The following is a 25,415-nucleotide window of genomic DNA, read 5'->3' on the forward strand; positions in this document are numbered from 1 at the left end:
TTCTGGGCGCCCCTTTTCATCCCAGCCCCTGCTCAGCAAAGAGCAGCTTTTGTAATCCCTGCCCCTGCCTGCTCCAGCTCCCATCAAGTCTCGCCCCAGCCTTGTTCTCTGGGGCAGCTGAGTAGCACTATTTATACCCCCCTCCCCCCGCACAGCAGAGGGGCTAGGGCTCCTACAAGGCCTGGTCAGCAGGATGATCCCTCCCTGACCATTCCTACAGGCCTAACAGAACAGGCCTCACTCAGCTCCTTCGTCACCTCTGCCCATCCCGCCTGAGCTCTTATCCTCACAAGAGCGGAGAGGCACATGCTTACCTCAGGCTAAGAGCCAGAGACAAGGCTGCAGCCATGGCAGCAGGGGGAGGGGAAGGAAGAAAGGCTTGTCATTAACTGGACATGCCAGCTTGTGTATCCTGGCACGGTCACAGGAGGTAAGAAAGGCCCAGTGTCCCACTGAGACCAAGGCCTCGGCATCGATCAGCCAGACCAAAGGACCTGAACTGAAGATACTTCCTCTCCCCCCCGCACCCTCAGCAGAGCTGCCCCGGCTTTGAACTTCCAGTGAAGAACTCCAGCTTCCATCCAAGGAGAAGCCCCATCCACACAGCTGTCCGGAGGGGCTTAAACTCACTTGCTCTCCCCTTGAAGAGCATTGCCCTTGCCGTAGTCCACCCAGGAACACACATCTGCTCAAAATCAATTTTATTTCTGCATTCCCTCAAAACGAGGAACCCCAGAGCACAGCCTCGGCCTTGCCCGCACCCTGGCCGACTAGAGGCGCCGCAGGGACAGTGCATGTAATACCCATAGACCCTGGTTGTAAAGTTATGTTAGAAAGTGACCCCCAGAGCGGCTAGGTAGGTAGCAAAAAGACAGACACCGCGCTCCCACAAAGACTGGAAGTTTCTCTTAAAAAATATAGCTCTGGCAAGAGATTGCTGCATCTCACTTCTAAGAGGGGACAAGTCACGCTGCAGGAGTCTGCTTCGTATCCCTTCCACCCACAGGGCTGCTCCATTTCCTGTTCCGGTTGCCTCCCAGCTGGTTACAGTGCAAAGGCTGGGGGGCCGTTCGGGGAGCAACACACCGTGGTGGACGAAGCAGCAAAGTGCAACGGGGTGGGGGGGAGTAGGGCTCTAAAAGTCGCAGTTAAAAGAAGTTATAAATTAAGATGTAGAAGTATTGTTTTCCTTTTTTAAAAAAAATAAAGTTTGAAGCCGTCCTCTGCTGAGCTTCTTCCCCATTCGTTTGCTGTCAGCAGTCGAAGGAGGCGCTCTAGAGGGGAAAGAAAAGATTTGTTAACAGAACAGCCAGCCTGGGTCAGACTGAAGGTTCATCTAACTCAGGGTCTTGTCTGCTGACAGTGGCCAATAGCAGGGGTCCCAGAGGGAGTGAATGGACCCAGGGAATCATCACTTGCCCACCCCCAGCTTCTGGCAGAGGCCAGGGACACTCTTTCAACACATCCTGGCTAACAGCCGTGGATGGACCCATAGGCTATGTCTACACTCGGCTTCTTGAGTAAGTAATATGCAAATGAGGCTAAGCATAGAATATTGCTGAGCCTCATTTGCATACCAAATGAGCCACCATTTTTTTCCAGGAGAGGCTCTTGCTCAAGGAGGAGCATCTACACTGCCCCTTCTTGTGCAAGAAAAACCCTCTTGCGCAATTCCGTTCTTCCTGAAAAGTAATAGGTGTCACGGCATTGCACAAGAGGGTTTTTCTTGTGCAAGAAGGGGCAGTGTAGACGCTCCTTCTTGCACAAGAGCTTCTTCCGAAAAAAAATAGTGGCTCATTAGGCATGCAAATGAGGCTCAGCAATATGCCACGCTTAGCCTCATTTGCATATTACTCATGCAAGAAGCCGTGAGTGTAGACATAGCCATACTCTTATGAATTTATCTAGCTCTTTTGAACCCTCTGAAAGGAATCCCAGCTGTGCAGAAATCTTGGGAGCACAGATCAAGGGTGCTCCTGGCCCTTGCAGCGGGTGCAGGGAGGGACCCAGAATATAGACTCTGGCACTGCCAGCGCTTGGGGGAGGTGCAATTTTGGCTGACACCGGAGCCAGCTCGCTGCTGCTGAGGGAAGCTCCGCCCTGCTAGCAAATCTGGGCCCTTGGATTGGCTGGCTGGCCCATTTGCCTACCTCCTGAGCAGACAAGCCTATCAGAGTGATTCAGTGTGGGAGAGTTGGCTTGCTCTGACCAAGGGAGGAGCTACAGAGCCCAGCAGCTCAGTGTGACTCCGCCCCCTTTTCTAGGGCCAGGCCAGCCTCAGAACTTCTCCCCCACCCCAGAACCAGGCCCAGGAGACATGGGGGAAAAACAGCTCAACAATCAAACGATGCCCCAATAGCCCCCGCAATATAGGAAACCCCCCCAAACACACCCATCACCACCTCCAGCCCCTGGCTTTCGAGCTCTGGCGGCAGGCAGCATGCACCCAGAGCGGCATTTATTGCCCAGCGTGTCTGGGTGACCATTCTTGGGCCAGCGGTTAGACACAGCCACGCTCGCTTCATTTCCCACCACTGCTGCTGCTCTTAGAAACCAAAGCTGGTTTTTTGGGGGAGGAGGGGGGTAGAATTTCCCACTGTCGCGCTGGGAGCACAGCCCCAGAGGTGAGTCCTGCACAGCCAGATCTCCAGAGAAGTGACAGGGCATCGCAAGCCGCCCTGTCACTAGGACTGTGCTCCATGGATCCGCTTCTCCGAGCCATGCCCCATGGTGACCCATTCCCAGTGAGAAAACCAAGTGCGCACATGAGAAGTGGTCCCATCTCGCTCTCCTCCCACCAAAACCCATGGGAGCTTGGGCAACGCTTCAAGGGGGAAGGACTGAGCCCTGGCGGGCGATTTTTCTACACAACTATGCCCAGGCCTGGCACCTCTCCCCCAGACAGAAGGGTGCTGAATTAGGGGGCTGGAACTAGCAGTGCCACCGCACCCGCCTTGAAGGGGATCCCCCCTCCCTGGTGCAGAGGTCGTTTGTTAAAAGCTTTTTTTTAAAACAGGCAGAGTCAGGGGTCACTGCACAGACCCTCGCCAAAGAACACAGAGCAGCCGAGGGCTTGGAGCTCAGAGATACTCGTCCCCAAGGCCCACGCACCTTCTCACAAGGATCCCCCGAGATCTGCCGTTTTCTTCTTCTTCTGGGGTGGAGAGAGAAAAAAAAGTCTGTCACCTTCCCCATCAGCGGGGCCCAGCAGATCCAGTTCTGTATCACGTGACAGTCATTGGAGGCTTCCTTGCTCACTCCACAGAAGCAAATTCCACCCCCCCTTCCCGGACAGTTTCATCAGGCAGCTTAGCTCTTCTTTCCAGTTGTCCAGCGGTTCTGCTCCCTCGCTCCTGCCTCTTTCCCACCCCCTCACGACCTCATCCCATCTCCTCTTCATGCCCCCAGCAGGAAATGGAGCGGAGATGCCCGAGCACCACAGACGCCGATCGTTCTGTGCTCAGGGTACTGGCTCCCACCCCGCTCCAGGCCCTGCACACCCACCCACCCACCCACCTTTTTCTTTTTTTTGTGGGTGGGAGCAGACCCGTCTGTGCTCGGCTCCACTCTGGAGGCAGCTTTCTTGCTTTTCTTCTTCTTGTCTTTCACAGTCTTCTTTTCTGGGGGGAAGGGAGGGGTGCATGTCAAAGGGGCAAGCCAGACCCCACTGAGAAGCGGTGCCGAGCGAGGCCAGGGGGAAGGTTACCTTTGCCTTACCCAGCGAGCTGTGGGTTCTGCCTGTGCTCGCCGCTTCCCCACCTTGGCCCTGCACTGCTCGGCAGGCTAGCGCCGGTGGGAGCGTAAGCCCAGCCCTGCCGCGAAGGGCCCACCACTGCTGACAGGCCATGTCGAGGGGGAAGCTGCAGTGCCTTTAGGCGCATGTCCCGGTCTATCCCCCACTGCACAGGAGAGAAGCAGGCGTCTCGTGGGCTGGAGACGCCGCTGAGGGCAGCAGCAGCTCGGAAGCGGGTTGACATCTCAGCCCACTCATGGACTGGGCACAACCATGTGGTGACACTGGAGTAAACTGGGGCTCGCGGAGCTGGGGGGGATGTGCAAAGAGGAAGGCAGGAAAGCAGAGCTGTGCGAGGGGAGGGGAGGGGGCGTTACTGGCACAGAGTCCACGTGCAATTAACCAGTTTGCTAACACTGGCTGTTCTAAGAGGCTGTTCATGCAGGGCCAGAGCGCCCCTTCCCCAGCCCCACAAAGCCCATGACGGCCATCTACCCCAGGCCACTCCTCCCAGGCGAGGAGTCGGATCTTTGCACACTAGAAACCCCAGCAGATACTGCTCTGCCCTCCTCGCCTCTCTTCCCTCCGGGAGCCGGCTCCTCTCGCCCAGTCATGCCCTCCGCCACTGTGGGAATCTGCGACGCACTGGCCCGCAAGGCGCAGGCTTCGCAGGGCCTGCCCGCAGCGGAAGGGCAGGCCCTGCTCTTTTAACTGCAAGTGACAAACAGGAGCCCTGCTCCATGGCTCTCCCGTGTCCCCCTAGCAGCCTTCACAGCACTGAGTCATCCCCAGCGCATGCCCTGGCTCCCTGCCACGAGGCAGTGTGACCAACAACCCGCAGCCAGGCAGGCCCCGCTTTCGCCCCGGCTGCCAGGAGCAGGAGCATCAGGCTGGAGCTGGGACGATGCCAGCTCGACGCCGAGCTCTGAAACAGCAGGAAGGATTGTGCCACAGATCTGCCTGAGGTGATCGTAGCAGCAAGTGGCGTGGGGCAAGCAGCAGTCACTAGTTTGTCTAGAGAGGCGCAGTGGCAGTCGAAGGAGGAACCGAGCGAGGGCTCTTACTTTTACTGGATTTCTTCTTCTTCTCCTCCTTGCTGCCTGCTGCTCCCTCCCCTTTGCTTTTTTTCTTTTTGGGAGCTTCGAGGCTGCTTTTCAGCTTCTTCGGCTTGGGCTCGGCAACACATGCGTCCCCCGCCGCCAGCTTCCTCTTTGCAGAGGATTTCTGCTTCTTGTTCTCTTTGTCCCCGCTCTTGGGCGGTTTCGCAGCTTTCAGAGCTTTGGCTGGTGCCACAGGAGTTTTCTTCACCTTCTTCCCCCCCTCCTGCGCTCCTGGTGTGGGGCCAGCAGGAGCCTTGGCAGCCGTGGTCGTCTCGTCTTCGCTGTCACTCGCTGAGCTCTCCTCCTCCGACTGAGCTATGGACAGCAGAGCGTATGGCGAGGGCGTGGCCGGAGTGCCCTTAGAACCACCGTCGTTTTGGGCCACTGCCTGGGCTTTCTTTGCTGGGGCGGCTTTGCAGCTGGCCCCTCCTTCTCCCACCTTCCCTCCAGCACTTCCTTTGCTGGAGGCCACTTTTGGCGCGACAGCTTCCGCCCCAGAAGAGGACAACTTGCTCTCTGTAGAAACCAGTTAAATAAAAGGGTTTAGGGAAGAGATTCGTTGCAACCCAAGCTGCCCCAAGGAAGCTGGAGTTTAAAAGCCATCTCCAGTTCCTGCCCCCAGTGTCATTTGCAGGTATTCATGTCACATGAACTAGTAACTCATCTCCCCAGAAACATGGCAGGGTATCGTTACAGGGCATGGAGCGGGGGAAGTGCATTAGTTCAGAGGACAAAAGCCAGGTCTGGACTTCAAAATTAAGAATCCAAAGGGCCCATAAGAAGGTAAGAATGTCCACACCGGCTCAGCCCAGATGCTAACCTCCCTCTTCCCCCCCCACCCAAAACCAAAATCTTTGAGAATGTTCTACTCTCTCTCTACTCAAGCGGGCCCAACGAGGGTAGGGACAGAACGGCAGAAGGCAACTTGCATGACAACGGTTGCAAGGCTATGCCGTAAAGTCCCTCGACCGTACACATTGCATGAGTAGATTCTAGGTCACAGTGGTCCCTGGCAGGCAGCTAGTCTGACCTGACCATTGCAGGCCACTGCACCGCAGCATAGGGAGGGGATGCACGAGACCCAGCAGAGTTTTCAGTCTTGGGTTTCTACCATTCAATGGTAGCGGGGAGGAAGATTTTAAACCATACATTCTGTTCCAGTCATCCATCCCAACAGCTCTGTTGCCTTGTGTTTCTCTTTGGCCTGTCCTTCCCCCATACAACCACTTCTGAATGATACACACAGCGGGGAAGGACATCCATGGGGATGTAGCAGGCGGGTACTTTGTTGGTAGCATTTGATCAACTTATTCAGAAATTGGCATTTATCAAGCGTGGGTACATTTTTCCCCAATCAAAAATGGTTCCCAGGAGAAATGAAGCGTGTATTTGAAGACAGAAACCCCTCGCCAATCATCAGATTAGAGAGCGCCTCTCCTCATTTGGCTTTAGAAATAAGTTCGACAACGGTCACTAGAAATGTTAGCACAACTTCAGGGTTGAGAATAGCCAGGCACAGGGGCACGCCCTGCAAGCTGCACAACCACACAGTTCTATGCTTCGAACACAACTCCCTCCGCCCTCCCCTCACCGATCACGAAAACATCGGCGAAGGAAGCGCTAGCCATGTTTCTGGAGGTGGCCAGCAGGGGGCAGCAGCAGACTGTCACACCAATGGAGGACAAGGTGGACTTTGAGTCGCTCTTCACCTGGACTCAGATTTCAGAGATGGAGAAGACCTCTGAGGTGCTCTACCCCATCCCCGGCTAATGCAGATTCCCCCCTGCCCCCGCATACATTCTCCATGCTCATCTCAAAGTCCCGGCCCACGGGGTTTCCACCACTTCCCTCAGGCGACCACTCCCTGGTCTCTCAGCTGTCGGGAGCCCTGCCCGTGTGTATTTAGGAGCCAGCTCTAAAGCAAGTTCCAATTTGAGAGCCAGATCGCAGCCCTACGACTAACCTGCCTTCTGGCTGGCTGGCGTCGCCTCAGCATCTGTATCGGAGTCACTGCTGTCGCTCGCTGAGACGTCGGGCAGGGCGGCTTTCGCTGGGGGGCTGGCAGTGGCTGCTGCTTTTCTACGCCCCGGTTTGGGTAAGGTGAGGGAAGCAGGTTTCGGTACCTGGGGTGTTGCTGGAGCCTTAGGAAGACTAGGATAACCTGTCAGGAGGGACTGGAGAGCAACACACGCGCCGAGTGAGACAGGCACCGGGGCTGTGCCTCTACCCTGGACATTTTAACTGTCACCCCAAATCCCCCTTGAGCAGGCTCCCCTCTGGGCCCCCTTGTCATTTGGGGCCACTGGGCTGCGGTGAGTCTTGTGCCCTTTGCTTCTGACATGGGGAGACAAGGGGTTTGTAGGGAGCCCACCGAGCCTTTGGCTCTACCCCACTATTTACCCTCTGCCCTGTACTGCACACCCGGCCAGCGCTCGGTAGGGAGTATGGGAGTATTCAGGACAGTGATGGGCAACCTAGGCTAGTCAGTGGGCTGCATGGGTGGCCTCCATCTTGGTGGGCTTAAGAGCGTCGTAATCAAGACGGTCTCCTGGGACAGGGCAGTTTTGCTCACTGCGCTTGCATGCCTAGAACTGGTGGGGGCGCCGACTGAAGCGCAGCAGCGCTTTGGCTGCAGAGGGAGCGTGCGGCGCTCACAGTCACCATTACGTGCCATCAGCACACACCTCACGTCCCGTGCCCTGGCTTTACAATCACGCAGGGCACTTGAGTAACACTGGCTGGAAAAAACCCTGCGTGGACAGAAACCAGCGGAGTGTGACAGCCCTGGGCGTGAACGACAAAAACCATCCTGCTGGCCGCCACCAGAACCCCAATGGGCTGCAGGTTGCCCACCACCGATGCAGGGGCTACCCCAGCGGCGTGCAGCCAAGTGGCAGGGAGTAGCACTGTCGGAGCGGCACACGGAACGAAACCCACCCAACAGGGAGGTTATGGATACAGCTGTTTGACCAATTTATGACATAGGTCATAATCCACCATGTGTTTGATTCTTTGTTCTCTCCCTATGAAGCATGCCTAGGGGAGGGTTGAGACTTAGTGTGTTACAGATGTTCTGCGCTCCCAGGACATTACTAATAAAGGAGGGTTAATGGCTTAGACATAGGTTTAGTTACAAATAAAAGTTGCTGCTGCGAGAACAGAGAGTTTCCCTTGTTCAGCTATTTCAGGGCTGCAGGGTTCCCGGTTCCTTGTACATGTTTTTTCAGTGGACACATTAGCGGGCAGAGAAGCAGCACTGTGATTTGTCTGGCCACTTGCAGGGGAGCTCCGCAAACCCAAGCTCAGACCTCTTCACCCCTTCAGCTGAAGTATGTCCCAGCCCCCTTCAACAGCCCCACCCAGCAGCCTGAGTAGGGATGTGAAAAGTGTTAAAAAATATATCAACTGTGTGGAAACTCCATCGGTTACGCGGTTCAACGGGCTCCCTGTTGCCACCGCTGGCCCAACAACCCGCACTTCCCAGCAGAGTTCAAACGGCAACAGGAATCGATAAGCATCAGCTGAGCCACGAGGGCTACGTCTAGACTGGCATGATTTTCCGCAAATGCTTTTAATGGAAAAGTTTTCTGTTAAAAGCATTTGTGGAAAAGAGCATCTAGATTGGCACGGATGCTTTTCCACAAAAGCGTTTGTGCCAATCTAGACGCGCTTTTCCGCAAAAAAGCCCCAATCGCCATTTTCGCGATCGGGGCTTTTTTGCGGAAAACAAATCTCAGCTGTCTACACTGGCCCTTTTGCGCAAAAGCGTTGCGCCAAAGGACTTTTGCCCGAATGGGAGCAGCATAGTATTTCCGCGAGAAGCACTGATTTCAGACAGTAGGAAGTCAGTGTTCTTGTGGAAATTCAAGCGGCCAGTGTAGACAGCTGGCAAGTTTTTCCGCAAAAGCAGCTGCTTTTGCGGAAAAGCTTGCCAGTCTAGACACGGCCTAACAGTTTAAACGCATGATCATTAAACTGTTGATACGGTCTCGCATGATCTTCTTATCAATAAAGTAGGCAAATACAACTGAGATGGGGCTACTATAATGTGGGTGCATAACTGTCTGGATAAGAACTACTCTGAGAATGGTTAACGGCTCACAATCCTGCTAGAAGGGTATAACAAGTGAGGTTCGGCAGGGGTCTGTTTTGGGACCGGTTCTGTTCAATATCTTTATCAATGAGTTAGATGATGGCATACAGAGTACACTTATTAATTTTGCAGATGATACTAAGCTGGAAGGGGCTGCAACTGCTTTGGAGGATAAGGTCATAATTCAAAATGATCTGGAGAAATGGGCTGAGGTAAATAGGATTAAGTTTAATACGGACAAATGCAAAGTGCTCCATTTAGGAGGGAACAATCCATTTCACACAGACAGAAAGGGAAGTGACTGTCTAGGAAGGAGTACTGCAGAAAGGGATCTAGGGGTCATAGTGGACCACAAGCAAAATATGAGCCAACAGTGTGATGCTGTTATAAAAAAAGAAACATGATTCTGGGCTGCATTAGCAGGTGTGCTGTGAGCAAGACACAAGAAGTCATTCTTCTACTCCACTCCGCACTGATTAGGCCTCAGTTGGAGGATTGTGTCCAGTTCTGGGCACATTTCAAGAAAGATGTGGAGAAATTGGAGAAGGTCCAGAGAAGAGCAACAAGAATGATTACAGGTCTAGAGAACACGACCTATGAAGGAAGACTGAAAGAATTGGGCTTGTTTAGTTTGGAAAGGAGAAGACTAAGAGGGGACATGATAGCGCTTTTCAGGTATCTAAAGGATGTGACAAGGAGGAGGGAGAAAAATTGTTCTCCTTGGCCTCTGAGGATAGAACAAGCAGCAATGGGCTTAAACTGCAGCCAGGGAGGTTTAGGTTGGACATTAGGAAAAGCTTCCTACCTGTCAGGGAGGTTAAACACTGGAATAAATTGCCTAGGGAGGTTGTGGAATCCCCATCACTGGAGATATTGAAGAGCAGGTTAGACAGACACCTGTCAGGGATGGTCTAAAAGGTGCGTGGTCCTGCCGTGAGGGCAGGGGACTGGACTTCATGACCTCACAATGTCCCTTCCAGTTCCTGTGTTCTATGATTCTAGTGTTCCAAACTTCCACATCCAAATGCCCGAGCAGGTACAACTCTATGACTCCAAGGTGACAGCAGCTGAATTGGGCCTGGTGTCTGCTCCCCCTCACAGCTGGAGGAGAAAGGAGACAGCCCCAGCCCGCAGGGCCTCTCACCTGCGAAGGCGGCGGCTCTTCCTCACTGGACTCTGAGGAGGAGCTCTCGGCCTCTTTTGCTGTTCCCTGCTTCTGGGGCGTCCCTGCTGGAGAAGCAAAGTGCTGGTGAAGGCCTAGCACGGAGCACCCCTGAACTGAGAGCACCTGAGGCCTCTCTGGGCACCTCTCCCGGATACAGGCGGTCGCGGGGCTCCCAAGAGACGCAAGCTCCAGAGCAGCCTCTTCTCTACAAGCAGCCTGCCGCCTCCTCACCCACAGCCTCGTGAGTCAGCAAGGCCCATCCCACCAGCCACGCCAGGGCCAAAGGGTCTATTGCACAGCGAAGCTTTGGTCTCCATGTAGCTTGCTAGGCCGGCAGCCCCCGACGACCACCAAAGTCCCGCACCCTACCCCAAGCAGCATCTCTTACCAGGCTTCGGGGGCTGCTTGGCCGTTTCCTCCTCGCTGTCTGAGGAACTGCTGCTCTCCGAGCTCTCCTGTCCTTTGGCAGGCGGGGCGGGCACAGCCTGGCTCTGGGTGGCCCTGCCTGCAGCCTGAAGTCCTGCTTTTCCTGCTCCTGCCATGGGACCTTTGCCCTTGGCAGAAGGGCTCTGCAACACGGGGGCGTTTGCTTGCACACCCTTCCCCGCAGGGGCAGCGGATTTACCCGAGGCGGCCCCCTGCTGCAAGCAGGCAGAAGGAAACGAGGTACATTTTAGACCATGGGTTCCCAAACTGGGGGGGGGGGGGGAGGAAGGAAGGGGGTACCCTCCTGAGGGGGCATGAAGAAATTCCGGGGGGAGCGCGAGGCGACCCAGCCCCCTCCTCCCCCAAGCTGCTATTTTGTTTTTTGGCCCTGGTCAGTTCTCCTTTTTCTTGCTCAACAAGTTTTGCTGCTATGGCGGGTGGGGTGGGGTGAGGGTCTCTCAAAAATCAAAAAGGGGGCGTGATGCCGAAAAGTTTGGGAACCGCTGTTTTAGACAAACTGCGGGTGGATCAGTCATAGCTTCCCAAAGCATACAGCGTACCCCCCAAACTGGGGGCCCCTCAGGGTGAAGGCCTAGTTCCCCATCAGCCTACGGGCAAGTCACGGCACTTCAATGCCTGTCTCCCCATGGACACAATGAGGAAAACACCACCGGCTACATGGGGGTGCTGAGGAAGCCCCGAGCCCCGAGGCAATTCGTGAAAGGAGTTAAGAGCCTCCAGTCCCAAAACCGAACTGCCGTCTCCTCAGTAGAATGCCCTCAGGGACACAGTTAATGTCACCCCCAAATCAGAGCCAGAGGGAGAGGCAAAGCGATGGTCAGGTCACACTAGGTCTGAGTGTGAAGAGGTGCAGGGGAAGCTAGACCAGCTGCCCCCCGCCCAAGCGCACCCCAATCTCTGCTCTGCACTTACTAGCCTGGGGTACTATAGCCCCCTCAACACAGGCTGGAGCCAAGATGTGGGGTCAACCAGCAAGAGAGACCCGCAGGGAACTCCCGACAGCTGCCAAGGTGCTGTCAGCCTGGCGCTCACACCGGGAAGGCGCCAGCAGGAGGGCGAGAATTGCAGCCTCCTTAGGCAAGGCGGCAGGGGGCGTTCTTCTGCATTATGGGACCGGTGCAGGATTGGTCGTTAAAATAGTGCTGCAAATCCCACCCTGGCTCCCGAGGCCTGTGGGCTCCAGACTCTGCCAGCTGCCAGGGCTCCCTGCAGGACCACACGCGGCCCAGCATTTCCCTTTACCTGGCTTGCAGGCTTCTCTTCCTCCTCGCTCTCTGAGGAACCCGAGCTCGAGCTCTCGGACACCTGGCCAGCAGCTGCCTTCCCAGGGCTGCTGGCTACTCGGTTTGTCCCTTTCCTAGGGATCAGCGTGGGCCTTGCTGTGCCGGCTGCTGTGCCCGGAGGCTTCGTGGCTGGGGCCGGCGTAGGTTTCACCGGCGTCGGTTGCTAGGCCAGACAAGAAAGCAGGAAAGTCAAGACGGTGACTTGAACCAAGACGCACCAGAGCGGAGGAGCCTGGCAGCCCAGGGAATTCGATTCCATTTTGCAGAAGGACAAGGCACCACCAAGTCAGTCTCTGCGCTCAGATCCCAGGCCGATGGGGGCATCAGACACATGGAACGTAAAGGTGTCACTGTTTAAACAGGTAACCCATAAGCAGGAGCTTATCAGTTACCCAAATGGCTACGCAGCTACATGTAGCCCCTGGAGAGCGATCTGCCGCCCCACGCTGCTGCCTCTGATACAGCTAGTCCGTGCAGGGAGCCGGCGGACACCCCCGCATGAAACTGCTGACATTTTCAGTGGTTACACGATTACTCAATTACATGCACTTTAAATATCCCTACTGGATGCAGAACAGAACTCCAGCCACCTGGAGACGTGCTCGTCCACTCTTTCTACACGCCACGTGGTTGACAAGAGGCCACAGCATTTCCTACAGCCCAGGCCTAGCACTGCCAAGCGGGAGGGCACTGACCACCGGGGTTGATAGGAGAAGGAGCCCCACGCTCTGGCGAGGTAGAACTTCAGCAGAGCAGCCTCCTGGCGTTAGTTACAAGCCAGTCGAGGCGTGAGGCCTGCCCTGCCTGGTGGGCACCTCGGCACGCTGGGGCTGTGTGGGGATCGCACGTTTTTCACATATGACATCTGGTGCAAGATAGGGATGTGAAAGTGTCATTGGGTACATGGTTAACCAACAAGCCGGGCTCATTGGTGTTAACCATCATGGCTACACGCAGGGGGAGCTGTTCCCGGGCTCCATGCGCTGCAGTGCTGCCGCTCTGATCCCAGGCTCAGCTGTGCGGTGCTGCCGCTCTGAAGTACCCCCTCTTCCCCCCCACCCTTTGCTGCCTCTGATAGAGGCAGTGTGGGGAAAAGGGGAGAAATTGACTAGTTGACTAGTCCTTAACATCCCTAGCTCAGCAGAGCTTCCTCCCCCATCACCTGACACCCACGCAGTCTGTTTTCTAGTTACCTGTGGAGGGATTAGCTCCTCCTCCGAGTCAGACTCCTCGCTGGACTCCTCGCTGCTATCTGCTGCCTCTTGTGCTTTTGGAAGGGAGGCTGGAAGGGCCTGGGCCTTCTTGCCACCAGCCAGCTGTGCTGCAGCAGCCGTCTTCATTGCTGAAAGAGGACAGAGGGAAACGGAGGGTAAGAGTCAGGCTTGTTTCTAGGCAGAGAGAGTGGGGGAAATGGGGATGACAAAACACCCTCAGGACACACAGGAGGGGAGGCTTCATTCATTACTAAGTAATAATCAAGAAATGTAAAACAAACAAAAGGAAGCACTTCTTCACACAATGCATCAACCCGCGGAACTCCTTGCCAGAGGATATTATGAAGGCCAAGACAGTAAGAGGATTAAAAAAAAAAAAAAAGCGAGAAATTCATGGAGGTTAGATCCATCAATGGCTATTAACAGGGCTTGACAAGTGGCAGCGAGCCCTGCTCGCCAGCTGCGCGGTTTGGCACGCTGCGCATGCGCAGACCGCACTGTGGCGCCATGCCGGGCTAAGATCGTCCTAATTATCGAGCCCTGGCTATTAGCCAGGATGGGCAGAAATGGTGTCCCTAGCCTCTGTCAGAAACTGGGAATGGGGTCAAGGGGGTGGATCACTTGATGATTACCAGGCCTAGATGGACCTTTGGTCTGACCCAGCATGGCCGTTCTTACTAGTAATCGCTAATGGAGCCTTCCATTCATGGATCTCCAAGTGCTAACAAATTATTACGCCAAGGCTCCTCCATCTGCCCAGGCCGGGGAGTATGTGTCGGGAAGCAGCCGACCCAAACTGGCTACGCTAACCCCACCTCTCAACATCAAGCCGTGGGCAGTTTGGAAGGACGCTCTAGCAGAGACAGAAGGGAGCGGCACTGACAGGCGCTGCTAACATCAGTTTCAGAATGACTGGCACAGGCTGCAGCCCTTTGCAGTTCAGAACGTGCCTTGTTCTCATTCCTACGGGGCGGCCCTGAACGAAGAGAAGCCCCGAATGCCAATGGAAGGCCAGAACCTCACCAGCGTTAGGAGGTTGCTTTGGGGCTGCCTCTTCCTCCTCGCTGTCTGAGGACGTGCTGCTCTCACTTGTGGAGGCCTTGCCCTGCAAGGCACTTCCTGCTGCTTTCACGGGGCTCCCAGCGTTACCAGCCGGGCTGGGCTTGGCGCCGGAGGATGCCTGCAGAGCTGGCAATCTCTAGGAAAAAAATAAACCAATGATTTTTATTTTCAAAAAACACGAGTCAAGGCTAGCGTCCGGGTTTGTTTCCTGCACCCCTTACTCTGCTAGTATTGAACATGCTCCTTTTATTCCCACAGAACGTCACAGATGGACCATTTCTGGAGCCAATGCAACGCAAGCGGGAGGCAGCAGCTGTTTGCAGCAGACAGAAGCACCACACTGCAGTTTGGGCAAGAAGGAGGAAGGATACGGCAGCCTACCAGAATCGGGTAGGGAAAACTTGGGGGAAACTGACCAGGAAACTGTCTTATAATCCTGGTCTTACAAAAAGGGCCAAGGGATCTTCACGGACAAGGGGCTCTACACCTTGTTATCTCATCTCCTTTGACAATGGTACCTCCAGCAGCCCACGCTCCCTATGAATAAGCCAAGACAATAGTTCAGGTTTGACTTGGAAGGGAGAAAGCACCAATGGAAACCCCACTCCTGCTGCTTGCAGGGGCTAGGTGTCCCTTGGAGGCTCCTCCCTAGAACACTCGCTGACCCTGGTGGCTTGTGACTTTCGGAGGGAGCAGCACGCAAGGTGAAGCCACCCCACGATCCTCCCAGCACAGCAGCTGCCTCCCGGACACAGCATCAGCAAGGAGGTGCCCACAGGAGGGAGACAGTTGCACTTGTCTAGAACACAAGCAATTTCTTTGTCCACATGCCTGAAGAAGCAGCCGTTCAACTCTAACCCATGGTGCTTGGGTTGTACCTTTGAACAGTGCCTGTCGGCGCTCGGATTTCGGCGACTCAAGGCAGAGCGTGAGTCACATCTCAGAGTCATGCGCAGCTGCTGAGTTGATGCAAGGAAATACCAGTCACTGTGGCACTTGAAACAATCATTCCAGACAGGTCTGGTCTTCTCACTTGCCCATGCAGGGTGGAGAGAGCTTCCGTGCTCCTCTCTCTCTTTGGCGGTTTGCAATGGAGGCGCGTAGAGAGGAGTGCCGCTTGCAGGGTGTTCGGGAAACTCTCTACCCTCAGGGGTTCTTCAGTAGCGGTGACGCCCCTCCCCGCTCAGATACCTGCTCTGCAGCATCCAAACATGCAGGGCTGAACGCTCCTGCATCAGTTTGCTCAGGCAGAGGAAAAACATAACGACGGCCATGTTGGTCCACCAAGTCCAAAATCCTGTCTTCCAACAGAGCACGGCAATTATTGAGCGACTCATCCGGTGGTTCATGCCCAGGTCCTGGTAGTTGGACATTTCAGGACACCCCGTTTGCCAGGCAGAGCGCCACCCAACCTGGCTGTGGCCGTTACCCCCTTTTGGGGCTGCGTCCCACGCACTGGGAGCCATTAGCGGAGCGGTTCTCAGGGAAGACAGAGCGCGATAGCAGCTCTACCATGAACAGCCCAATCCCTTAGAACTCATTCACCTGACCGCCTGCGCTGGACTTGGTACTATGCCAGCAGAGAACTAGACCATGACTGCTGTTCTGACAGCCCGGGAGGGTGGGCTGCTGATAACCAGCGGCCACAAGCCCCAGGTCTGAGAGATGAGCGACTGTGGCAAACGTGGCTTTCTGGCACGGCCCTGCAGAGTGCTGCCCCACTGAACCCAGCACAGACCAGGAGAACGCACAGGCCCACGGCGGGCGGGCGGGCGCGGGCGCGCGCGCGCACACACACACACACACACACACACACACACACACACACACACACACACACACACACACACACACACACACACACACACACACACACACACACACACACACACCTACCTCCCCAAGGACAAGAGGGGAAAACAAACTGGAGCATCTGCTTCGGTTAGCGTGAGTCACTATCTCCGCGAGAGGGGCCAGCTTCCAAATGGCAAATCGAGAGCATGAGCTGAACCAGATGCACAGATTTAAATGAATCACCTACTTGGGAGCACACCAGACTCCTCCCCGCTCACACACCAGACTCCTCCCCGCTCACACACCAGCACCTGGGGCGGCTGGATCTAGACTAAGTCACTTGCCTCCAACTTCCTAGAGACGGGAAGGACTCTCGCTCATGTTGAGAGAGAAAGCCCACGGATTACACAAGGACGTACCGGGGGATAACTCAAGGACCCGGAAGACAAGCAGCATCCGGACTAGGGATGTTAAATTTAGCTCAATCAACTAACCGATGGATTTTCTTTCAGTCAGTCAGTCAATTAGTGGAGGAGCTAACCCCGCAGCTCCCGACCCCAGGAGCTAGCCCCGCAGCTCCCGACCCCAGGAGCTAGCCCCGCAGCTCCCGACCCCAGGAGCTAGCCCCGCAGCTCCCGACCCCAGGAGCTAGCCCCGCAGCTCCCGACCCCAGGAGCTAACCCCGCAGCTCCCGACCCCAGGAGCTAACCCCGCAGCTCCCGACCCCAGGAGCTAGCCCCGCAGCTCCCGACCCCAGGAGCTAGCCCCGCAGCTCCCGACCCCAGGAGCTAGCCCCGCAGCTCCCGACCCCAGGAGCTAACCCCGCAGCTCCCGACCCCAGGAGCTAACTCTGAGGTGGCTCTTAATACATTTTAAAAAGAAGAGAGATGCAGTGTCTGGAACAGGACACAAGACAGGAATCAGCTGAATCCTGGCTCGCACCCACTCCCCACTGTCGCCCTCTCCAGGGGAGATGGTGCGGGGGGGGGGAGAACCGGCTTCCCCCAGCACCGGCCCCTGCTCTTCCCCCTTGCTGCCTCTAGTCGAGGGACTAGTTAACTGATAAGCTTTTGCTTATTGGATAGTCGACTAGTCACTTACATCCCTGATCCAGACACTGAGTAAGAACACGGAGCAGTGTGCAGAAGGAAGACACTGGAAAGTCAAGTCTGCCCCATGACCAGCCAGAGCCCAGCAAGAGAGGGCTAACTCCTGCCTCCCCCACATGTCACTTCCCCAGAAGGCTGCATTTCTACAGGGCCACCATGTCCTAGTGAGGGAGTCCAGGCTGGGATTCACTCTGTCGCTTGGCTGAACTATGCCGGCTGTAAAATGCCCGCAGGAGAGCAGTGCAGAACAGGGTCGGTGCCTATAATGGACCCAGGAGACTGGAAGAAGCCGAAAGACAAGGGGAAAGAAGTCTGATATATTGGCGATGCTGGGAGAGATCCATGAGATAATGGGAGTGGGACTATAGATCAGCCATGGGCAACCAAGACTAGCGAGTGGACCACAGGAGTGGCCCTCTGTCTTAGTGGGCTGTGGGATTGTCAGCGGTGGGCAACCTGCCGCCCCAGGCCCACTGGGGCATCACCTGCAGCCTGCACAGCCCCTCCCTGTCCCCTCCCCAATGCATCTCATGCCCCAGGGCTCCGAGGCCCCGCACTTCCTACTCCCTCCCCTCCCCCAGCATTTTCAGCGCTCCATGAATCCGCTGATTCGTGCTCCCTCTGTGCTCCTCCCTCCCTCCCAGAGCTTGAGCAGCTGCAAACAGCTGATCCACAGGATTCCAAAAGTGCTGGGAGGGAAGGGGAGGAGCAGGAAGTACAGGGCTCCAGGAGAGGGGGTCAGACTGGGGGTGTGCGGGCCACAGGGGGAACCCCCGGGGGCTGCAGGTTGTTCACCAATGCTGCAGATTGAGCTTCTTGTCCTCAGTTCCCTCACTTCCCCTTTTCCTCTCCCCTCTGTTCCCCTATGCATAGCTCCTAATGGCAGGAACGAGTTACCCTCCCCACTACTGCTCTTCAGTTTATTTGCACGATGCCATGAGTCAGAAAGCCAGCATGCTCCCCCGAAGCCGCATCAGCCACACCCCGGCTATCACCTGCCAGCGAGCCCAGAGAGCGCCTCCCCGATGCCCACTCTGAGTGCAGTAACCCGCCTGTACTGCAACACACAAAAATAAAGACATGTCCACTGAAGGATCTGAGCTGGGGGGCTGGAGCAGTCCCGCTTTATCTCCATAAGGGTTTAGTGGAACATCACCTCAGCCCTGAGGCCAGGGAAAAGCTCACAGCCACATTCCCGGTCACGCCCATTAATGCCATGTGCCTCTACTCTGGGTGCGGAGCGGAGGCGCAAACTTGCGGCACATGTAAAGTGAGGCCCAAGTTTCTCAGACATAGCATCCGGCCATCAAGGCACAGGAACGCTGGGGAGCCTAGATGAGATTTTTGGCCTTGTTGCACCAGGTGGGTACGGAAAGTTTGAAAGACACAGTTTCTTCAAGGTCAGCCTTATTTGGTTTTTCCCCCTGCAAAGGGGAAGCAAACAAACAAATCCCCCCACACCTTTGCAAATGAGTTTCTTTGACAAAACAATCCTAAACCTTCAGAGGTAAACATACTAATTAAGTAGTTTGATGTAGGCAGGATGTTCCTTTTAATTGTGCTAATCCACCCCCACAGTGAAAGATGAAGCAGCTTGCAAATCTAGGTACCTGCCTGGATCTCATTCAGAGATTAGTATCCTGCAGCTTCAGTGTCAGTGGTTAAACATATGGCCAAGTACCTCATGTTCTCCATCTGCCCAGAGGCGTTCTGCCGGGAGAGACGGATTGTGGCCACAAATGAGCCTAATGCAAAACCCCAACCTTCATTCCAAGTCCTTGGATGCTGGTCGGTCGGTCGGTCGGTCGGTCGGTCGGTCGGTCGGTCGGTCGGACACACACACACACACACACACACACACACACACACACACACACACACACACACACACACACACACACACACACAAAAAACAACCAGCCTCTCTCGGTAGCAGCGGCTGGTAGGTAGGAGTCCCAAATATGCAAACAGTGGTGAAGGAGACATTAAAGTCTTTAATGGCCCTTCAGCAAGAGAGCTAGCGCTCTGCCTCAGGTAGGGAACTCTCCAACAAAACACACTTCACGTATGACTAGAAGGGCCAAATCTCTCAGGTCTTGCATACATTTTTCATGCAGCATAAATTCCGCCTCCTCCTCCCACAGCTCTTGTTCTGAACCAGCACTGCAGTGTAGAAATGCTGAGACTGACTGGGATCGCGCCAGCCACTCGGGTTCCTCCACTAGGGATGTTAAGAGGTGGGTATTTAACTAATCGTGCAGTCGATAGAATTTTTAATTGATGACACGATTAGTCGGTAGGGGAAGGTGCTCAAGTCTTGGCTCGCGCCGGGTCTGGGAGCGACCCCCACTGCAGCTCTGAAGTTTAAATGTAATAAGAGCCAGGCGGGCAGGCAGCCTGACGACTATTACATTTAAAATGCAGAGCTGCAGCGGTGGTAGGTCCCAGACGCACGGCGAGCTGGGCTTGCTCAGTCCACCAGCCCCTGTACATGGCAGGAGGGGGGGTCCCAAGCCTGGGCCAGCTGCAGGAAGAGGCTGCTGCCTCTAATACATGCTGGGGGAAATTGGCTCCGCACCCCACCTTCGACTCCCTATCCTCCACAGTAAAAGCCAACACGCAGAGCTCGTTAAGACTCCCGCCTGTCTTCACCCTAGGGGCACACAGAGAAAACCCAGAGATGTAGGGCAGGATGAAGTATACCGCAGGGGGAGGGGGACTTGCACACAGTCACACTGCGTCCTGCTGGAGTGCTGCTTTCTGGAAGGCCGTGTGAACACTTGCGGCCAAGTGGCTATGGACGCGTCCTACCAGTAATGAATCCCAAGGGCAGTGCTCACTGCTAGATTAAATCACAAGCAACCGAGAAGCACAAATCCATTTTGCCTGGATTCCCGCCTGATCCCGATCCCACCAGAAGGGATGGAAGTTTCGCCATTGGCTTCGGCGGGAGCGGGTTCTGGCCTATGCAAGCGCCAGCAGACCCCATGTGCACCCAAGACGCAAGCCCAAGCTGCTTGTGGCCTCCCATGGATCCGTGCTGCGACCTGTCACGTGTCCCAGTTGAATGGAAGCATGAGGGAGGGCTCTGACCGGTTACGGTTTGTACAACAGCATCTGGATGCAAGCAGATGAACTGCTCTCCGTGTACAGTGTGTGCTGATTTGGCTCCTCATGCAGCTGACGAATGGGAGATCGTTTAAGCCAAGAGATACTATCTACCCTCCAGCCCTCACGGCCTTGGCTTGTATTTTACTATAGTGTTGTGTAATGACTTGTGTTTGTAGAGCTGGCTGCTGCCAATAAGATCAAAGGAGCCAGAGAATCCAGTAACTATACACCAGACATTTGGAAACTGCCTTAAATAAAGCGGGGAGCCATCAAATGAGAACAGTCTGCAGTTCTACAAAGCAAAGGCAGAGGGTCTCCTTGCACAGGGCTGAGACTTCATGCACTAGAAAGACTTTGCATCCTAAGCACCCGCCAGCCACTAGCCCAGCCATCACCAGCCTCGCCGAACGCCGCCAGGGACAATAACCACAAACCTTCTGGCTTATCGGCACAGGGGGGGCCTCGTCCTCGCTGCTCTCCGAGTCGCTGCTCTCCGAACTCGCTCTTGGCTCTGCACTCCCAGAGGCCTTGGCAGCGGTTCTGGGTGTTCCAGGCCCTGCGTTGGCCTGGCTGGGCACAGCTACTTTTGAGGGCTGCTTCCGTGGAGTGGCTGGGGCGCTTTTCAGTGGCGGCGCCGTGGCCGGGGGAGCCTTTGCAGATGTACCTGCCTAGAGCCAAGGGAAAGGAACAGAATAAACACAAGAATCCAGGACTCAGAGAAGGGAGAGGTGTCCTCCCAGGATGAAAGAAAAGGGTCAAGATGTGGCTCTGGGAGGCAACTGTAAAAAAATGCCACGGCTGAAAGTGAGGAATGTCAAGAGTGGATGGGAGACCCACGTGGCAAGCCAGGTGCCCCTCATCAGTCCTCCTAGCTGCTGGGGCGAGGGAGCCATGACAAACTCCTCAACATTCTGCTGCCCAGCTGGTCACAGCTGCACATGCAGTGGGGGGAGAACAGGCTGCCTGAGAACAGGAACAGCTGTTTCACAGGCCCCACGGCACAGGAACCAATGGGGCAAAGGCCCAAACCTCCCTAGCCGGGCACAACAGCAGCAGAAATCAGGGGGCACTAGAGTTTGCGAATGTAGGTCTGTTTTTCAGAGATCTGTGCATCTGCCTGCAAGTCCATTCGTGCGAGAGCCGCTCCTAATCAGTAAGAGGCAGCTTCCTCTTCACTCCGCTCAAGGCCAGGGTGTGGTTGTGCCAGGACAACGGGATGCACCCGGAATCTGACTGTTAACCGCACCACGGAAAGGGAAGAGGCTGATCCGAGGGCAGCTGTACTGCAGTGACCATGGGGGCAGTAGAACGATTGCTGGGGGCAGTGAGCCGGGAGGGGAGGGACACACAAGGACAGCAGAGTGACCCCTGAAGGCAGCAGCACCAGGAAGGGAGTGGCCAGCTGGGGATTGAGCTTGACATTTTGCCAGCCCCTTGCCTCAAACCCCTCCCCTCTGGCCCTTGACTGCAGCGCTGGACTGGAGGAGGGGGGGGAGGGGAAGACTCCCACCGGGCCAGGCAGCACAGCCCTGGCCCCCGCCCAGAAGCCACAGCCTATCCCCTTCCCCCCTCAGGCGAGGGCCAGCCTGCACGCCTCCCCCCTCCACCGCTGGACCAGACCTGGGCAATGCCAGGTAAGTTGTCGTGCTCGATGCTGCAGGTTAACACTTGGCTGCGACTCCCCATCTTTTCATGGCTCAGTTATAGAACCGGGGGGGGGGGGGGGGGGTGTCACAGTAGCATTGTCCTTTCCTGGGCGGGTCAGGGGAGAAGCGTTACCCTGTTGCCAGGGCGACCTGGCAGTGGCTTGTGCTTCTTACACCAGGTTCTTACCCCAGGCATCACCACGCCTCAGGACACCCACCTGCGCAGCTGGTGTGGCCTCCTCCTCCCCACTGTCAGAGGAGTCGCTGCTCTCAGAAGTGTCTCCCGCCTTCGCGCTCCCAGCCGCCTTTGCAGGAGCTGCCGCCTTTGCAGGAGCTGCCGCCTTTGCAGGAGCTGCCGATTTGCTCTGGGCTGGTGCATCCACGGCGGGTTTCCATGGAGCTGGGGTGGACACTTTCCTTGGGGGCCTCTTGGTGGGTGCTGGAGTGGCCGGAGCGCTTTTCACTGGGGTGGCGTTCACCGGCGCGGCTTTCACCGCCGCTTTTGTCTGGCGGCAAGAGACGAGACCAACCGATGAGGTGGTGGAGGAGACCGGCCCAGAGCACAGGCCCTAATTAGGGGGTGGGATTAGCTACAAACGAGGCTGCCCCGCTCTGCAGCGAGCCGGGCCATACTTCTGTGCAAGGCTCTTGGGCTGGGCAGCAACTTGTGGTTGTGACAGGTTCATGCTAGAGATTTGGGGATGTTCGTTTGACCAGCACGATCTGGCACTCTCTTGGCACTGACTGCGTCCTAGGGGCCCGAGCAGCTCAGGGTTTGCTCCTCCCTGTGCGCTAACCCTCCAGTGAGGGGGCAGGACTCAGACTTTCCCTTTACAGCTGCAGGGGCTGGGCAGGGCGGCCGATTGGGATGGGGGGGAGGGGTTAGCTCTGTTTTTTCAGTGCCCTGGCTGCAGACAAAACTGGTTTTAGTCCCCACCAAAGGGAGCCAACAGCCATGCCAGGCCCCTGGGAAAGGTGGGGGCTCCAGCAACCTGAAGGGGCATGGCCATGGGCAGCCAGCCCTCTGCACTACCCCTCCCCACAGCCTTTCGAGCCACCCACACGATGCTCCAGCAGCCATTTAAAGGGCCCTTGAGAATCGTCAGGCCCCAGGGCAGTGCCCCCTCCCTCGGCAGGCCTGTCCGCACCCCAGCCAGTCTGGGGAAGGTTCTACACAGTGCGAGGCCCTGGCAGGTTAGAGGATGGTGGGGGTGGGAGATGTTCCAAGCATTCAGGAGACCCTCTTGGAGGTAGATACCTGGGGCACTGGGGCTCCCAATTCCTCTTCAGAGGAAGTCTCATCACTCGAGGCCTCACTGCTGCGCTCCGCCTGTCCAGGCGTTTGCTTCAGCTCTGAAACACCAGAGAGGAGACCTCACTCACCCTGCGCGCTCTCGCGGAGTCCGTGCAGACCACGCTTGTAACGCGGCCGTCAGGCTATGGAAGAGAGCAGTCAGGAGGCACAGGAGAGAGTCAACAGCCGTGTGGCACGGGGGCAGGGCTCTGACACGGCTAACATCTTAGGTGCCTCCTGAGCGCATCAAAATGTTCCCAGTCACATTTTTAAGATAAACCCTCCGCTCCCAACACACACACTTCCCTTAGGAGACCCTCCCTCCAGGAGGACCAGTCGCCCCAAGTCCCGGCTCTTGGGGCGGGTACAGTGTGGCCTCTCCTGGGTGCAGGATCCGGTCCGAAGCGCAGAGCCTGCTTTTCCAGACTCGTGAGCTAATGATGAGCAAAGGGTGTTTTTTAATGAGCTATTTCTCCTCCCTCCCTCCTCCTCCAGCATGAAGAAAGGAATTTCCGATCACTAAGCAATCACTTCTGGCCTGAGACCAAAGTTTGGGACTTTTTCAGAGCGCTCAGAATAAAGCAGCGTTGTACCATCACGCGGTGGCCCTGACGTGTCAGCACTCCGCAGTACTGGACACTGAACAGGAGCCTTCACTGGAGCATTTGCTCCCTAGACACTAGATCCCGGCCATTCCTCTAGGTCACGGAGCCAGGCGACCTGATCTGGTCTGTGACTGACAGAGCATGCTGCTTCCCCTCTCCCAGGTTTCTTGAGGCTCTACAGGGTCAGACCACAGGAGAGCTGAAGCCACGAGGTGTGTGGCATTACCAGCTCCTCTGCAGAGCCAGACCATAGATGCACGGCTCATGGCCAGCGCAACCCCCCTGCAACGCCTTAGGAAACACATCCTAAGCCCATGGGTTTCTCACCTGATTTGGGAGCTGGGAGCTTGGCAGCTGGTGTCTTCTCCTCTTCCTCGCTCTCTGATGAGTCGCTGCTTTCCGAGCTCTCTGCCGCCTTTGCCGTCGCCGCCCCTGCAGCTTTGCTTTGTCCTCCTTTGGCCTGAGTTGCTACAGCAGGTCCTGGCTTATTAGCCCGGGCTTTCTTCTGTCCTGCTTTGGCCAGAGCTGAAGCAGCAGCTGGTGCAGCAGGCGTGGGCTTGTTCGAGGTGGCTTTGCTCTTCCCTGCTCCAGCAGCTGCCCCTGGCTTCCCTGAAGTAGCATTGGCTTTGTTTTGGGCTGCAGGCTGCAGAGAATTAGCCGCTTTGCTGCTCGCCGCTGCAGTTCTCACCTGGAGAAACAACACAAGCAGTCAGTGCCCAGCCGGCTGCGTGTCCTCTTCATGGAACCGAGAGGCCCTGGACTAGACGTTAGGAACCACCGCCCAGGCAATGCTGAAATGCAGCAAGTCACTAACGCTCTCCATAGCCAATGCCAAGTTGGAGGCACTCTTGATATGTCTACACTGGCAACCTATTTCGGAATAGGGCTGCAAATGTAGGCATTCGGAATTGCAAATCGAGCCCGGGATTTAAATATCCCGCGCTTGATTTGCATCTTCCTGGCCAGGTGCCATTTTTTGAAATTTGCAAGCCCTGAATAACTGCCCGCGTCTACACGCGGCAGTGAAACAGGCGTTCGAAATAAAGCCCTATTTTGAACTACCTGTTAAACCTCATTGCAGGAGGAACAACAGGTAGTTCGAATTAAGGCTTTATTTCGAACTACCGGGTCCCTGCCACGTGTAGACGCGGGAAGTTATTCTGGGCTTGTAAATTTAAAAAAAAAACAAAAACAAACAAAATATGGCGCCCGGCCAGGAAGATGCAAATCAAGCGCGGGATATTTAAATCCCGGGCTTGATTTGCAATTCCGAATGCCTATATTTGCAGCCCTATTCTGAAATAGGCTGCAAGTGTAGACATACCCTCAGGGACACGTTCATGCCGGGTGCAGCCCCAGGAAACGGACGAGACTCACACCAGCAACATAGCTGGTCTTCAGAACACCCGGCTCCATGACACGAGTTTTGCTGTGCCGAGTGCGCCAGGTAGGCAGAGGAGGGTTTAACGAGGCTTTTGGTATTTTCCCCCTGAAGTGAGCACCTAATTAACTAGCATATGGAGTGAGAGGAGGAGTTCTGTGCCCTCCCCCTACAATAGTGCCACATCCAAATACCACTGGAGTCTCTTAACTCTGCTCATGGAGCACATTCAACCTCGACAAGCAGCTTCCCTTTTACGGAGCCGTACACACAGCGCCCTTGGGCCAGCCTACGGCAGAAGAGGGTTGCATCAGTGCCAGCAAACCGGCAACCCCCCACCCTCCACTGCGTGGCAGGACTCACCAGTGTGGCTCATAC

At 55.9% G+C, this 25,415-nt stretch overlaps 1 protein-coding gene across 4 annotated transcripts in view; it reads right to left on the bottom strand.

Moving 5' to 3' along the window:
- Positions 1-684: 684 nt before the first annotated feature.
- The window catches only part of TCOF1 (treacle ribosome biogenesis factor 1), a 77,512-nt gene continuing 52,781 nt past the window's right edge, over positions 685-25,415 (bottom strand). For 2 of the 4 annotated variants that reach the window (XM_025179029.3, XM_075900549.2), the window contains exons 5-18: positions 23,984-24,344; positions 23,016-23,110; positions 21,976-22,263; positions 20,546-20,779; positions 14,059-14,233; positions 13,015-13,163; positions 11,781-11,984; positions 10,480-10,732; positions 10,071-10,156; positions 6,797-7,007; positions 4,798-5,349; positions 3,517-3,620; positions 3,112-3,154; positions 685-1,274 (exon numbers count right to left, since the gene is read on the bottom strand). In XM_025179029.3, the coding sequence (XP_025034814.3) occupies positions 3,116-3,154; positions 3,517-3,620; positions 4,798-5,349; positions 6,797-7,007; positions 10,071-10,156; positions 10,480-10,732; positions 11,781-11,984; positions 13,015-13,163; positions 14,059-14,233; positions 20,546-20,779; positions 21,976-22,263; positions 23,016-23,110; positions 23,984-24,344 (2,751 nt within the window). In that variant the 3' untranslated portion in view covers positions 685-1,274; positions 3,112-3,115. The remainder of the gene's footprint in view (positions 1,275-3,111; positions 3,155-3,516; positions 3,621-4,797; positions 5,350-6,796; positions 7,008-10,070; positions 10,157-10,479; positions 10,733-11,780; positions 11,985-13,014; positions 13,164-14,058; positions 14,234-20,545; positions 20,780-21,975; positions 22,264-23,015; positions 23,111-23,983; positions 24,345-25,415) is intronic. The other 2 variants (XM_089769457.1, XM_075900550.2) reach the window with 2 other exon arrangements.

This window comes from Pelodiscus sinensis, chromosome 16 (assembly GCF_052426305.1).
Source record: "Pelodiscus sinensis isolate ZL-2025 chromosome 16, ASM5242630v1, whole genome shotgun sequence".
Classification (NCBI taxonomy): domain Eukaryota; kingdom Metazoa; phylum Chordata; order Testudines; family Trionychidae; genus Pelodiscus; species Pelodiscus sinensis.